This window comes from Lissotriton helveticus, chromosome 7 (genome assembly GCF_964261635.1).
Source record: "Lissotriton helveticus chromosome 7, aLisHel1.1, whole genome shotgun sequence".
Lineage (NCBI taxonomy): Eukaryota > Metazoa > Chordata > Amphibia > Caudata > Salamandridae > Lissotriton > Lissotriton helveticus.
The window spans coordinates 1,725,862,254-1,725,878,241 of record NC_136068.1 but is presented as its reverse complement, the minus strand read 5'-3'; the positions used below and the strand labels follow the sequence as shown (position 1 = coordinate 1,725,878,241).

The following is a 15,988-nucleotide window of genomic DNA, read 5'->3' as shown; positions in this document are numbered from 1 at the left end:
TTGCAGCTTGAAGTACAGGTGTTCCATGAATGGGGTGGCGTTCTCTGTGGATGTTGTGCATTTGATAGATTCCTTAACCCCTTCTACGCTGATGACGAGCTGGGCTCGTCATCAGGTAGCCTCCTCGCACGCTGATGACGAGCCCAGCTCGTCACGTAAAGTGCGCTTTAGAAAATCTCAGCGTACGGGCGGAATTCCGCCCGCACGCATGCGGTTAAAGATGATAGGGAGTTCTCCTCCTGGCTTGTGAAGACGGTCCTGTCAAGTGATCTTGTAGCACACTGAGATTGCTGTGGCGATGTCAGGAGCCTCTGGCAGGTCCCATATTTTGGTTGTGTGTTTGCTGAGTGTTCATGTGCCTGTTTGCTGTGGCGTTTGTTGTAGTATGGGGTGTAGGTGTTGTTGGTGCTTGTGTGTGTTGGGTGGGGGTGTTGAGTGCATTGTTAGTATTTGGGTAAGAGGTGGTGTGGTGGCTGCTAGAGAACCGGCAGTGGGAGCAAGTAAAGGCCCCTACCGTGGAGTGAGGTGCAGCATAGCAGCAGCTGGGGTAACGGTATCTGGGGTCTAGTGACCTAAGGAATTCTGCAGGGTATTGATGGGCAGTGATCTGCCATGGGTTCCTGGAGCTGGGTGAGGTCAGGTGCATACGGGTGCAGAGGGCTTGCCTAAGCAGCACCAGTGGCTCATACGGTGTGCATCCATGTTGCAGCTGCAATTAAGTAGGTCCTGGGAGGGGGCAGGAATGCAAGGTGCTGTGAAATCATTCCCTGTGCTGATGGATGATAGGAAATGAAGTCCTTTTGCTTGGCTGCTTCTTTTAAACACTATTTTGGTGGCAAACCCAGTAATATCACTTCCTGTCCTGATGGATGATGGGAAATTCAGTGATGTCACTACCTTCCCAAACAATAAAGTTTTGCAAAAAATCATGACAAAAGAAGAATTGCCAAAAGTCTGGCAACCAATCCCAGACCTATTGGCTTTATCAATGCTTGTTTATGATTCAGCAACAACATTGACCTGTGGAACTCAGCAAATGAAACATGGTGGAAAGCTCATGAGCACGCGATTACAGTGCATTTAGAAAAGATGTAAGACCACAGTTAACAAAGCATATATGAACACTTAAATCACATCAGCACTCATGTTTTGGATCAATATATTTTAATAAGCACAAGACTGTGACCACAAGATCAGCATCCAGGCCTACACATTGAAAATAGCATTCAGCTCACAAAATGCGGTGACTTTATCAAAATCAGTAGTTTTGTGTTCAGATCCTTTGGAAATCCGTAGTCCATGCACAACTGTATGACGTTCAACACTTTGCAGGTATTTTGCTATTTTGTTCTTCTCTATAAGTAATAAAGTGGTCTTTGTACTTTGTTTTGTGTTTGGCACCAAACAATCGAAAGCAAGAGCCTACAGGTGCTCTGGCTATGCACAAGCAGGATCGCTATCTGCACCTCACAGAGCTGCCAAAGGTGGCACGTGAAGTCCAAGAGCTGTCAACTTTTGAGAAGTCTTAGTAGTGAGAACTAAGTAGCATAATTGTTGACATCACTACAGCATGAGGTACAACATGCTAGGGGCCTTATCAATGAGGCCCCTAAGACACTATTCTGCCCCTTTTGTGTGACGCTGCATCAGCGTAACAAAATGTGCCATATTTACAAAGGGATGCATCTAGGCAGAAGCATCACTTTGTAAACCCCTGCGCTACATTATACCTGTGTCAGGTATAATGTATGCAGGGTGGGCGTTAGGGGCAGAAAAGGCTCTCAGAAGTGTTGCGGTGAAATCTATGAGATTTCACTTCGACACTTCCACGACCTCACTGCATCAAGACATTATGTCGCCTTGAAGCAGGCGTAAGGGGTGACGCAGGCCTTTTAACATGGGGATTACGCCATGTGAAATGACACATTGCTGGAGGTACGTCTGTTTCAAAATACACTCTAGCACTGCACCATTTTTGTGCAGACAGATACGTCAGGATTCCTGACATATCTGTCAATCCTTGGTGCTCCATACAGTAAATACAGCGCATCGCATGGAGGGCGCACTGAAAAGTGTTAAATTGCTGTTTTACTGCAGCGGTGCAACACTTTTCATAAATGAGGCCCGAAGTTTCCAAAGAAATGATGAAAACATTAAAATAACTTTAAAAGGATTGACATAACGCTAAAACGACTAATGGTTTACCAAGGAGACAGCATGGCTCTCTGATTTGTTCAAAGCAGCGCACTGAGTTACCTGAACAGGTCTGTAGGAGAGCTTCACCATAGGTAGCATTATTTCCTGTTGCCTCCATGGCCCACAGGAACTGTTCTACAGACCAAAATCTCTGAAAAGAACATTTAATGATCACGCTCTAGCCCTCTTCTTCAGGTGAGAGGCTGTTATGAGTGAGAAGTCGACTAAAACCTCAAACGTGGGAGTCTCACTCGCAATGAGTGAGATAAGAGGGCTCTGCTGTCCTGCATTGTCTCCAACAGTGAAACACTCAACTAGACGCCTCTCATCTATTGTCTCATCTCTCCCAGTGTAATGGTGACACTGCAGTCCACAAGATATTCTCCCAGCCTTATCCCAAAACACACAGCTGCCTGTCACTAGGGGTACAAAGTACCAGCTGAAGTCTTTTTCTCTAGTTTGCAGGGCAGTCTAGCACGGGAGACGATGTGCCGTGTGGGCCGAGCTGCAGACTTTAGAACCGGGTAACCAAGTTCGAATCCTGCCGTCTGCTCAATATTGTGTGATTCTGAGCAAGTCACTTCATTTCCCTGTGCCTTAAAAAATGTAACTAGTACTTATGTAAAGCGCTCCAAAGCCCCAATTGTTGAGCTGCACACTTAAAATAGATTTCACATACAAAAGCACCGCAGGCCCTGGACCTTCAAACATTTCAGTCCATGGGAAAATTAGCAAAAATGAGACTTCCACAGCACAGTTAGGGACAGCCATTCATGCCTAGATTAGCACATTTCTCCTGTTTCCTTATTTAGTACTCAAGAGTCTTACTTTAATTTTAAAAAGAAACCGTGTGTATATGCTAACAGGAAGGTGTTCTCAGTCCACGGAAGTCTGTAAACTTCTGAAAAGCTTCTAAAGAGCATGAATGGAGGTGGAATGTTGTGACTGACTCTTCAGGGTTGACCAGATTACTCAGTTCATCATTTTGTGATGCCAGATGATGCCCGGTAATTGTGGAAAACCTCTTCCCTGTGGAAGGAGAGGGTGGAGGAACTACACTCCAAGAGAGAGACAATGCACTTGATGATGCCCTTTTCATAAAGAAACAAATGCTAAAATGATCCATTCTTAAGCAAATTATGTTTTAAGTACAAAGACAATATGCAAACAATATGTTATAAACCTAATTCAAACTATCATTGGTAGTAGTTTGACCTGTGAAAAGTTTGGTTGATGGCCAATCCCAGTTCGTAGTTCCAGTTAGTACTGGTGCATGATGATTCTGTCATTCGCAAAAGAAAAATATTTTTTGTAATGCGTCTGATTCTGGACTAAAGATCTCTTGCATGAGATCCAATCAGATGTTTGCCCTCAGTATAGCATGAAATCCACGCTGCTGCTAGCCTCCGAGTCTCTTAGAATCACATTGTTGATGGGGGTAACACAGCGGGTTTGATAATGCTGAACCTGAGTGCAGCATTCAACACTGTATCCCATTGGCTTCTGCTTGAACGGATTTGGCCTTACAGTGTCAGTGACTTAGCTCTGAGATGGCTGGCTGGCTGCCTTACTTCAGAATCTCACCTTTCAGGTAGTCCAGCAGGTGTTCTTGTGTGCCGCAGGGATCAGCACTGAGCCAGACGCTATTTAATCTCAACACATTCCACCCCCCCCCCGCTGATGTCATTGAGTGCTATGGCTTCAAAACTGTGTCATATGCCGATGACACACAGCTCATTACCTTGATGCTGAATGAAGGAGTTTTTGCTTTTTGGATTAGCAGAGTGGATGGATCATAGCTGTCTCAAGCTGAATGCCAGTGAAAACTGAGGTTCAGGTTCTAGAGAATCTGCCATCTATCTGGTCCACTGCTTGGTGGCCGATTCCAAAGCAGAACGTTAAGCACCTCAGTATCTGGTTTGACACTGATCTTACATTCGCTAGTCAGGTAACCAGTCTTGCCAGGATTTGTTTTGGCATTTTAAAAATGCTGCACAAGATTTTGGGTCTCTTCCAAAAAATCACTGCTTAGAACATCCCTAGATGCAGTCCTATGTGTCCAGCTCTTGCTAAACACCAGTGGCTCCCGATGAGAGACTGTCTTTCAACTTTCAATGCCTTATGCTTTTGTCACAAAATCTTGGATGATAAAGGCCCCCGCTATCTACACTAACTGGTCAAGCCTAAGCGACTTAGCAGATATCTTAGATCTGAAGAAGCGGAGCTCACAGTGGTCCCGAGGGTGGAAAGAGCACGCATGGGAGGTTGCTTCTTTAGCTACCTGCCCTCTAAACTGTGAAATACCCTTGATTTGAGACAATAATGTTCAGAACTAGTCTTCAGAAAGAAACTCAAGACATGGCTATTCAGACAAGCCTAGGTTAGGTCTTCTTCCTGTGAATTGGGTGCTTGTGATGTATGATTCGTAGAGTGCGGACACCTCAAATGGAGTAACCAGGCGCTCTATAAATTCTTTATGATTATTATTATTATTAATATTTATGAAGAACTTTCAGAAACCTTCCAAAACCCATATTTCCACAGTTCTTTGACCTTGGTAAAGATGTGTGTAGCTTGTCAAGTGGTAATATGCTACAGGAGACTCCCTAAGGTTATATATACTGTTGAACATATCAGAAATCAGTACTTCTACCCGAGGACTAGGCCCAGTCAGTACTCCTATAGAGATACAGGTTGCAAGATGTGGCCGAAAGCTATGTCATGCGTTCATCATTTTGCAAGGCAATCCATAAGTTCTGTGTACTGAGGCCATGCTCTCTGTACAAGGTGCCATTGATGTACCCTGCAACAGCTTCTGGGGGACACAGGATTTGTCTAGCTGGCACTGAGGCAGGGGCACAGGGGCTGGCAGAAAGATGTTCTTTGTTCAAGTACCAACTGAGCATGGCTGAAGAATGTGCAGAGTGAGATCTCGGGTGGGGCTTTGAGGCCGGGTCCTTCTCAGAGTATTGGGGGGTGCTGTGAGCAGGGCATCATTGAAGACCACTCCTTGGAGCACGGCCAAAGGACTTGTTGATAAAGTGCTAATTACAGAAGAATAGGCACTTGTTGTGGGTCAATGCCATGGCCCGTGTCCAGTGACCTCGAAGGGATGTCCCCTGCAGGTATTGTTGGTTAGATGAATGATCATAGCCAACGAATGTGCCCTGCAAAAAACGTAGTAGAGTATTGGGCACATGTATGTTGGGAGCATGTCATGGCTGAAGGCCGCCAATTGTGTCCAGAAACCTATGAACAGGGGTGAAGGTTGTGCTCCGTTCATTATAAGGCCCAATAGGTACATATTCATAAGGAACGATTGTACATAGACATTGTTAATTATGCACACCATGCAGGTTACCCTAATCAGTGTTCAGTGCAAAAAATATGTAGCTTAGACATCCAAGCAATAACATGTTCATGCTGTGTGTGAAGTCATCTCAAATAACCTTTGCCCTTATTGACAAAATATTTGGGTGTCCTGATATAACCCCCACCCATCATATGGGTCTCAAACAGAGCTTGAGAGAGAGATCCTCCATCAAGAAGATGGTCAAATGTATTTGTTTGTGTTTTGTGCAGATACCCCAGGTCAGCCAACGGTGGTCTACCCTCAAACAATGACTGAAGGGGTCCCAGAAACAATCACCTGCTCTGTGGAGCACACCTGCCCCGCTCATCCACCTAGCCTGGCATGGGACAAGATTAAGGGCAATGTCAGCGTTTACCACAAAGACCTCTCGAACGGAATATGGAGGACTGTGTTAGCGTTGAAATACACCCCCGCCGCAGAGCATCATGAGGAGGACTTTGTGTGTTCAGCTACTTACCCAAGTGGCAAATCAGCATCTCAATTCATTACATTCTCCATTCGATGTAAGTCTTTTAGCTTTAAATATTGGGGATAAATGTGGATATTACAGAGAAATGTAAATAATATTGTGTAAAAATGTATAATCATCTGGATTAGAAGTGTGAGAGCTGCACAGCCAATCAGAGAGCTTGTAACCACTTGTATGGATGCACTTTGGAAGCATTCAGCGGCTGCAAGTTTATTTTCTCGCTATTGTCCTGGTTTGCTGTTCTGACCTTGCGTTTGTTTCTTTTAAACCTCAGTTTTCCTCAGCCCATGAGTGAAGAGAACTGTGGAATTCCAACTGCATTTGTATAGGGCTTTGTGTTCCACAGCCAGAAGCTAAGAGGCATCACAGTTCAGAGTGAGGTCTTATTCTGCCTGGCATCACACAGCTTAACAGTATGATGAAGGGGAGACGAGGCAGGGGTCGAATGCACGCAGTTAACAAGAGATGGTCACTTTGAGTTAAGCTTTAGGTCACATGTTGAGGTTTGAGGACTACTGACTAGTCAACGCTGGTCCTACATGGATATAGTTATTAAAACAGCTAGGTGTACATACCATTGGGTTTGCGATTACCTTATAGCAATATTCGCTATTAGTTAAGAGCAAACAGTGATGCACTAAACTATGTTTTACACTGTTTAGGAGTCCCAGTGGGTCATTTGCGACTCGCTAGAATCACAGGGATGGTGGCCTGCTGGGGTCTGCAAACCACCATGTCTTGGGTTGCTTTCAAATAAAACTATGTTTTTTTTGTAATGCAGCCAATTTTTCTCAAAGGGAAACGGTATACATTTCAAAAATAAAAAGAGTAGGCAGTGGTCCGTCTTAAAAATGTTTTTGTATACATTCACAAAGGCCCCCCCTTGGGGCCCCCTTCCTGGTTGCGAATGGGTTAACTCTTACTTGAAGTATACAGCAAAATGAGAACGCGTTGCAACTGTATTTCGGTGGCAAAACATTCACACATACCACTGCAAGTCCCAATTAGGAAGGGATGCCCTTAACATACCGATTCCAAATACCGAATGACTAACCCATTTTGTGATTCGGTAATAGGTTAGCAAATCACAAATTAGGGTTCTGTTCATGTAAAAATGCTTTTTTGCAGTCGCCAACAGCCTGATTCTGACAATCAAAACGACCTAAAAAAGCTACGTACATCTGGCCCTTGCTCTGTTATTGGCTAGAGAGGAGAGAGAGGTCAGAGATAGTCTGCATTACTGTCAACCCATATGGAAATTAGTGACTGAGAAAAAGGGGATAACATGCTTTAGAGCATCCAGAGCTGAAGATGGTAAGGTAGGAACATGGGACCTACAGGGTTGCACTATACCAAGGTCATCCAAGGTGCCAGTGGTTCCTGGGCATATCTATTTGTTCATTGGATGCCTGTGTTTAAAATGCATTTATATAGTGCTTACTAACCCTGACGAAGCGTTGAAGTGCTATATGGTGAGTAGCACTCTACCCGGGAGCCCAAAGTTATTTGTCAGTTATTTAGTTATTGAGGTTAGTTTTGCATGCTCAATCCATGCATTCACGCCATCTTTGCATGCTGGAATTAATAGATAGTTATGGTTACAAAAAGAGCTAAGACAGATAGGCATGAGATTTAGGGTCAGATGTACATAAGTGCCAGTTTGTGATTACCTAATATCGAATGTCTGTAATTCGCTGTTAGGTAATCGCAAACTGCGATGCAAAATAGTGTGTTTTATACTGCTTGTGATTCCTAGTGGGTCGCAAATAGACCTACATCATTAATAGTCATGAGGTAGGTTGCAATTTGCAACCCATTGGGAATCACTAAAATCACAGGGATGGTGGTCTGCTGGGAGCAGCAGACCACCACGTTCGTGATTGCTGTCTGTTTCCCAAAAGTTAAAACGAGATACATTTCAAAAATAAAAACAAATAGTTTTCTTTCCATGTTTTGAGCATAGGCAGTCGTCATTGGGACCACTGCCTTCCCTTTAGAAACGTTTTTACAACCATTCATAAAGGGGAAGGAGGTCCACTTTGTGAGTGGGTTACCACCTACTTGAAGCAGGCGGTAAAAGGCAAATGTTTTTCAGCAGCATTTTTGTTGTAAAACATTCACACATACCATTGTGAGTTGTTAATAAGAAGGGACGCACGTAACACACCCATTCCTAATACCGAATTGCTACCCCATTTTGCGATTTGGTCATAGGTCACTGTATTGGAAAATAGGGTTTGGTACATGGGAACATGCTTTTTTCGGTCTCAAATGGCCCGATTCTACGATTCAGTCAGCTTGCGACCTGAAAAAAGCTCTGTACATCTGGGCCCTAGATACAAAAGGGGCAGGTAGATGGTAAGCAGAGTGCATTCAAAATATTAGAGAAGGAAGTCAGTAAAAGTTTCATTTAAGGTCAATTTTTCAAGCAGCATTTTAAGGAATATAGTAGGCCAAGAATTTTTGCATGCAATTTGTGGATGTAAAATTGTTGAAAGAAACTGTTTTAAAGTGTAACATGTTTATGACCCATTTCATACCTGGTTTGAAAGGTGCTGTGCCCCGCACTCCCAAAGAGCAGACACAATGTCCAGCAGAATGGATGTGTCTTAGGTCACCTTCACCAGCATCCACCTTGCCTTGCATGCCCTCAGATGTATTCAGAAGCTTGGTAGGTAGATTCATGGTGGCTACCTGAAAGTAGAGGCATGTCCTGTGCTTTTTTTATTGAGATTGCCTGATTTGATTGTACAATACATCTGAACATTGATTTTTGATGTAAGCTATAGTCTTTTCTGGTTTTAGGAATCTGGGGCAGAATGTTTTATTCAAATTCTCATGTGGGGTTTTAGTGCCATCCAAGTTCTGCACTGATTGACAATTGCTGTGGTATTGTGTAATTAAGGTTGTTTCTATGACTTTTATGAGCATTCTTAGGTGGAGTACTCTATTCTGATCTCTGATACCCTTCTTAAGATCAGATGGGCTTATATACTTTGTAACTTTGCGATCAAGGAGTTGCAAAGTTTTGATGACTGTGCTTAGAATGTAGCTCCACCAAACTTCTTTTTCTTAGAAGAACGAATGGCAAGATGAGGCTTAGTCTTAAAAGTATTATCATACTCTGGGAGGAATATTGTAATTGTGTTTGTCAAAGGTTGAGTAACAGAATCGCAAGTTTTAAATATCGACATAGAAGAACAACATGATAAAAGTATTGATGTATCGATAACCACAAAACTGTGATGACAATTATATATATATATATATATATATATATATATATATATATATATATATATATATATATATATATATATATATATATATATATATATATATATATATATATATATATATATATATATATATATATATATATATTACCTACTGGCGGTCGCCAGTAGGTATATATAGTTAGGATTTTTTCTCTATGGGTTTTTTGAAAATTCTATGTCTAATAACTTTGGCGTTTGTGGACGGAATCGGCTGAAATTTTCAGGAAAATGGCACATTTTGTTTCTGAGCAGCCCTTGAAAATTTGGGGGGGGTTCGTCCAGTGGGGGCCGAGAAAAAAGGGGGTCCCAAAACGTGTTTTTAACATTGAGTTTTCCATAGGGCGGTTGGCCTCACTTTTAGCCCGAACGGCTGAATGGATTTGCACGAAACTTGGCAAAATTGTAGGGACTGGTAGCCCGATGTGCCTTTTGTAGGTCTCAATATATGTGCTCCAGTGGATTTTGAGAAATTAACGTTTAAAAAAAGATATATATCTGTAACAGCGGACCGGGCAGCGCACTGGTTCGCGGACTTTTCGCGCAACGGAGCTTTGTGAAGCGAAGCTGATTGGTTCTCCGGCGTCTGTCAACATTCCAAACAGTCCGTAGCGGCCGCCATCTTGTCTCTCGGTAGGATCGAGAGACAAGAGGAGGTCAAAACAAAGGGGGAAATAACTATAAGGGGGCATAGTAGATCCTCGCTGATCCCCTAGGTTTGATGTGGAGGTTTTAAAAGGGCCCCGCGGGGCAAAAAAAAAAAATAATAATAATAATTGAACGGCTGAATGGATTTGCACGAAACTTGGCAAAATATTAGGGACTGGTAGCCCGATGTGCCTTTGCTAGGTCTCAATATATGTGCTCCAGTGGATTTTGAGAAATTAACGTTCAAAAAAAGATATATATCTGTAACAGCGCTCCGCTTCGCGTAACGGAGGTTTGCGAAGCTGATTGGTCATTCTGTCACTGGGCTATAGTTGGGCTACATCTGGCTGATATTTGGGCTACATTTGTTTTTTTGTGTGTCTGGCGGCCATCTTTGGGCTACATTGGGCTACATTGGGCTTCATTGGGCTACATTCGGCTAATTAGCAAATAGCTCATCGCAAACTAGGAATGGTAAAGAATCGCTATTTATTCCTTAAAGTTCGCTATTTAGGAAATGCAAATAACTTTGATGATACATATGGCGGTTCATCTCTAACAAGATAAGAAGCATAGGGATACATTTATGATGACTGGCGCATCACCAGGGATGTGTTAGTCATTCTGTGCCGCTGTTCCGTCACCTATGGTGTGCTGCATTTACAATGCGGCGCATCATGGGGCAAAAACAGCACAGATGCGTGATGTATCTGTGCCGTAAAGGTGGCGCATTGCTGGAGTTGTATCGCAAGTGTGATGAAGCTCCAGCAAGGGTCGGGGGTGCCCCTGTCGCAGGGTTTCTGTTCTCACACAGAACTGTGGACAGAGGATTGGAACCTCGGCGAATGCATTGCTGGAGTTGTATCGCAAGTGTGATGAAGCTCCAGCAAGGGTCGGGGGTGCCCCTGTCGCAGGGTTTCTGTTCTCACACAGAACTGTGGACAGAGGATTGGAACCTCGGCGAATTAGGGTGTCCCAAAACTCACGTTAGTAATCAAAAACTATTTAGCAAGCTAGGTACAGTGTCACATTGGATATAACAAACTCTCAATGTTTAGACAATCCAGAATATGAACTTATAGTACCTCAGGATACGTGGAACTCATGAACAGTCGGTCGTTATAGATTTCTTAGAAACCAGAACATGGAGTTAAGAAGAACAGATGTGTATTTGAAATGTTTATTTACTAATGCCGTCTTCTCAGGCGTAGTACCTTAGATAATAAAAGTACACATATTATCAGTAGCAAAATTACCAGCATAGTTACTAGTACATAAAAAGTGAATGGTGATAGTATGTTAACATGCTGTAAATGAATAAGAGTTAGCAACACTTATAAGCAGCCGCGGGCCGTGGAGGGAGTTACGGTGAGGCAGGGAGGCGGGGAGGGGGAGAAGCAGGGTGGAGAATACAAGTACACATATTATCAGTAGCAAAATTACCAGCATAGTTACTAGTACATAAAAAGCGAATGGTGACAGTATGTTAACATGCTGTAAATGAATAAGAGTTAGCAACACTTATAAGCAGCCGCGGGCCGTGGAGGGAGTTACGGTGGGGCAGGGAGGCGGGGAGGGGGAGGGGCAAGGTAGAGAGGGCTCCACCCTGCTTCTCCCCCTCCCCGCCTCCCTGCCCCACCATAACTCCCTCCACGGCCCGCGGCTGCTTATATCTCACCCTCCCTAATACACATATTATATTATTTGCTAAGAAGGTCTCTTTGTGTTGGTTTAGGGCGTGCCCATACTTTAGTGTCTTAGATTTGAAGGAATCACATCAGCATACACCAGCTCTCTCTTCATGTGAACCGCATCAACTGTTGTGTATGTGTGTTCGGCAAAGCAATATAAAACCCGCCTCATGCCCAGAATTGGCAGAAGTTGCACTTATGTTATGAGTATGAAGTCGTGGAGATCAGACCTCATAACAATTCTGTATCGTGTTGTTCTTGAAACTTTAGCACTCGCTGTACAGATATAGTTTAACAAGTAAAGCAGATAGTAGACCAATAACATATTATTCTCATGTAAACCACGATGAACTACTAGGTGGAAAGCTAAAGCAACAACTAAGTGTCGTGTGCAGAAGTTGCAAAAAAGGAAAAATGGCGTTTAAACCGGTAATGAGCCCATGCTAACTTAACACGGTGTAAAGATATCCAGGACCTAGATGACACCTCCTCATGATCCGGAAACGAACTGAATAAGATAATAGAAGTGCCATCTCATGAGAGCAGATTGCAAGTTTATATGTGGACGGTCCGCAAGGTAAAGCATTAAAAACTAGGAAAATTTAATGCTAAAGAAAAATAAAACAGCCAAGTACTTTATCGAGTCTTAAGCCAATAGGCAAGGTAAATAATAAAAACTTGACAAATAAGTCAATGAATTGTCAATGAAATGCTAGTACTCAGCATATCAAACATGAAAAAGGTCTATGACATAACTGTGTATGCAAAATAAGCTGCAACAGCCTCCAATAGGAAGTCACCGTCTTCATCCGAAAACAGTTCAGCCATCCAATTTAAAAGCGGAAAAGAACATACGTGCTCTCCCAGCACCGGATCCTCTATCACCATCAGAGGACAGCTCGGTGGGTTTTCAAGAAAGCTCTGTTCCAAGAAAGACTGTGCTGCCGCCAGTAAATTCCAGGGACCAAGTAGTCCATGCATCAATGCCACAGCCATAATCCTTTCGCCAGGACAAACCAACTCGTGAGTAATGATAGGAGTCATCAGCTGATTAAAGTCGACGTCAGGAGAAACCGGTCCGCAGAGACACAAATCAATGGCCCAATCGAAATCACAGGTCAGGCAGTGAAATACAGGCTGGACACAGGTGAAGTAGGAGAACCGAAAAGATAATCCATATGCCGTGCTTAATATCGCCAACGGCATTGTGCCATAATATTCTAGCATGCGATTGCGGAACAGTGTCAGCAGCTGCAGGGTCGGAGGTTGCATAGGAGGGACATCCATATTTAAAAATGTAAAAAAGCACAAGAGCGTCCGCTGGTAATGCAAGTAAAAATGCCAATCCACGAACCAGAGTGCAGAAAATACAATGAAAGGAAGCAGGGATGACTCCAAAGATTTTCTCAAATGAAGTCACGAGACCACTGGTAACAACTTTAAAAAAGTGCACCAGGGACTTTGTGGAGGATGCGTTACAGATAGTCGGAAACATGTTGCTGAAATTGAAAGGCAAATGTTAATTGAAAAAGGTTTTGCACCTCTGTATGGGTGTTCGCTATGTGAAGTACGAAAGTTTCACGGGCCGAACTCAAGGCCACCTCTCTCTGAGACAAAAGAGCTCTTATTCTTGCCATGCCGTTGAAACGTGTCTCAAGGTTGGTATTTGTGGCCAGATTGAAAACTCCCTATGTTAATGTGTGGGAGGAAATAGAACATTTCTGCAGCAAATAACCCGTTCACTTACTGTTACGATAAAAGGAATACTTTTAATTAACTCAGAACAATCTTCATTATTGAGCATCAAATAACTACCATTTTCCAACAACTTGAACGTGGGGATGAAAGCAGGAACTGGCGTGCCTTGCAACACGCAAGCCATATTTGGTCGGTGTTTGTTGCATGAACCGTGTAAATGTATGTGCCTACACATTAGTGAATGATCTGGCGTCTCAGTGCATTCCTCTCCATTCAGATAAACTTCTTGATCATCTTTGAAACATCTGTATGTGTATGGAAGCGACCAGACCTCATGAAGAAAAGCACTACCTAAAGGTTCATAACGACCTATTGGTATATATTTCATACAATTTGAAAACTTATATAAAGCAAAAGGCAGCGTTATTAAACCGTGGATAAGGCATGTTGCCAAAAAACCCGCAATCCTCTGCTGATGATGTCACTGAGCATGTCATGAATGATGTAATATGTGACATCATCAGCAGTGGATTACGGGTAATGGTATCTCTAGTTTACTCCCTTATAGCTGTCTTTCTTTTAACATAAGTGTCTGTTTCCTTCCCTTATACTTACTGTTTTTGGGTCGCTTCCGGTTCGCGTACCCGCGAGCGAACTGGGAAGCGAACTAAGAGAAATAGAGGTTGGCACAGTTCCAAATATTGTACCAATTTTTTAATAACGGGGAGGTAGTTCTGAAAAGAACTTTTTTTTTTATTTTTCTGAACATTTTTTTACTGTTTTTGAATTTTTCGGAACAGTTTTATATTTTTTTGGGTTTTTCTTGGAGGGGGCAATGAAAACGATTCATTGTAAAGGGCTCAACAGGAGCAACAAAACAAAAAAAAGAAGTATTTATTATTTTGGGCGTTTCGGACAAACTTGCATATGATAGTCAATAGCTCTGTTGATCAGAGTGATGCTTTTTTCTCCGTAGGAAATGAATCCATCGCAAAATGCGCAGATGTGTTTTACATCACCAAATCTCATTTGTATATTTGGCACCATCTCCCTGCCCTCTGGTCCCGTTACTTCCGGTACAACAGATCTTCTGGCCATAATAGGGAGATTATCTAGGTCGTTCCGAAACTGTGCAGCACTGTAGTTGTTAGGATGCCACCTAGTCATATGGCGATGCATTGTGTAGTTTCCGAAACTGTATTTTTTGTCGGTCCCTCTGGACAGTCTATCTTGACATATAAGGCAAGTTACGTATCTTGCATTTACTTTTTTCTGACCTTTGGGAATTTTAAAAAATTGCCAAATGAAATTTTCTTTCCGGTGAGACGTCCTGGGCTGCTCAGGCAAAAACTGCCTCTCTTCGTGCTCGTCCTCCTGTTCCTCTTCTTCTTCTTCTTGTTGAATTACAACTTGAGCAGGTGGTCCACTCTTCCTTGGATGTGGTGGAGGTGGTGGGGAAGCACCAGCTGAAGCTACTAAAGAAGCCATTGCTCAGTGATCACAAAGGGTCTTTCTCTCACAATGATGAAAGTCAGAGTGAGGAAAGAAGGAGGGATTTTCATCATTTGGGAAAAACAAGAGTTCTCAACCAATCAAAAGTGTTCATTTTAGATTATATGACCTAGTCTTACATCATTAGGAAACCAAAAGTGAAATGAACCAATGAAAAGTGTTATTACCAAGTCACATGACTTGCTGTGTTTACGTTAAGCGCTTTGCAGGGCCTCCCGGTTTGCTTCCAGAAACCTGCGCTTTGCGACTCGCTTCGCGTACCAGTTCGCTAACGTAGCACGTCATATGACGTATCACGCGACAACGTGAAACGTCATGCGGACGGGAGGCGTCACGATGTTGTTTTCTAACGCGGCACTTGCGGTAAAGAAACGTTTACCGGCTCGCGGTCTATTTCGCGGCATCAAGGTCAGCTAACGGGAAGCTTTCCGATTCGCGAAGCGGGAACGAAGAAAAAAAATATTTAAAAAAAAAATTATTCATAAACATATAAAATATATTTTTGGATTTAAAGAAGAATACATTTTACAGCTACAGATATTAGCTGTTAAAAAACCAATGAAATTCACAGAAAAAACCATAGGTTATAGACCATATATAGTTAGGAATTAGCATTTACAAAACCTTGAAAATTCACTGAAAAAACCATAGGTTATAGACCATATATAGTTAGGAATTAGCATTTAGAAAACCTTATTTTACTCACACAAAACCATTGAAATTCCATATATAGTTAGTTGCACTAACTATATATCGCGCACCCGCAATCCACTGCTGATGATGTCACATATTACATCATTCATGACATGGTCAGTGACATCACTGATGACATCACTGATGACATCTCAAATGACATCACTGATGACAACATCCAGTGACTGTATGTTTCTGTAAAGTTAAAATATGTCTTAGATATTGAAGAATGAGTGGATATATAAGTGTCTGGATGAAGGATTTAGTAGGTGCGTGACTGACTGTATGAGTGAGTGATTAAATGTGTCTCACTGAATGCATGGGTTAGTGACTAAACTGTCTTAATTTGTGCATCATTATGTCTGTTGTGATGTAAACTGCTGCATGTGTTGATCATTAGCTATACGAGAGGCTATATGTGTTATTAATTGGT

General features: G+C 42.6%; 1 protein-coding gene across 2 annotated transcripts in view; it reads left to right on the top strand.

Annotated features, from left to right (window-relative positions):
* Positions 1-15,988, top strand: part of LOC144770707 (B-cell receptor CD22-like) — a 255,878-nt gene that overhangs the window by 80,828 nt on the left and 159,062 nt on the right. For both annotated transcript variants that reach the window (XM_078655435.1, XM_078655433.1), the window contains exon 4: positions 5,779-6,072. In XM_078655435.1, coding sequence (XP_078511561.1) covers positions 5,779-6,072 — 294 coding nt within the window. The remainder of the gene's footprint in view (positions 1-5,778; positions 6,073-15,988) is intronic.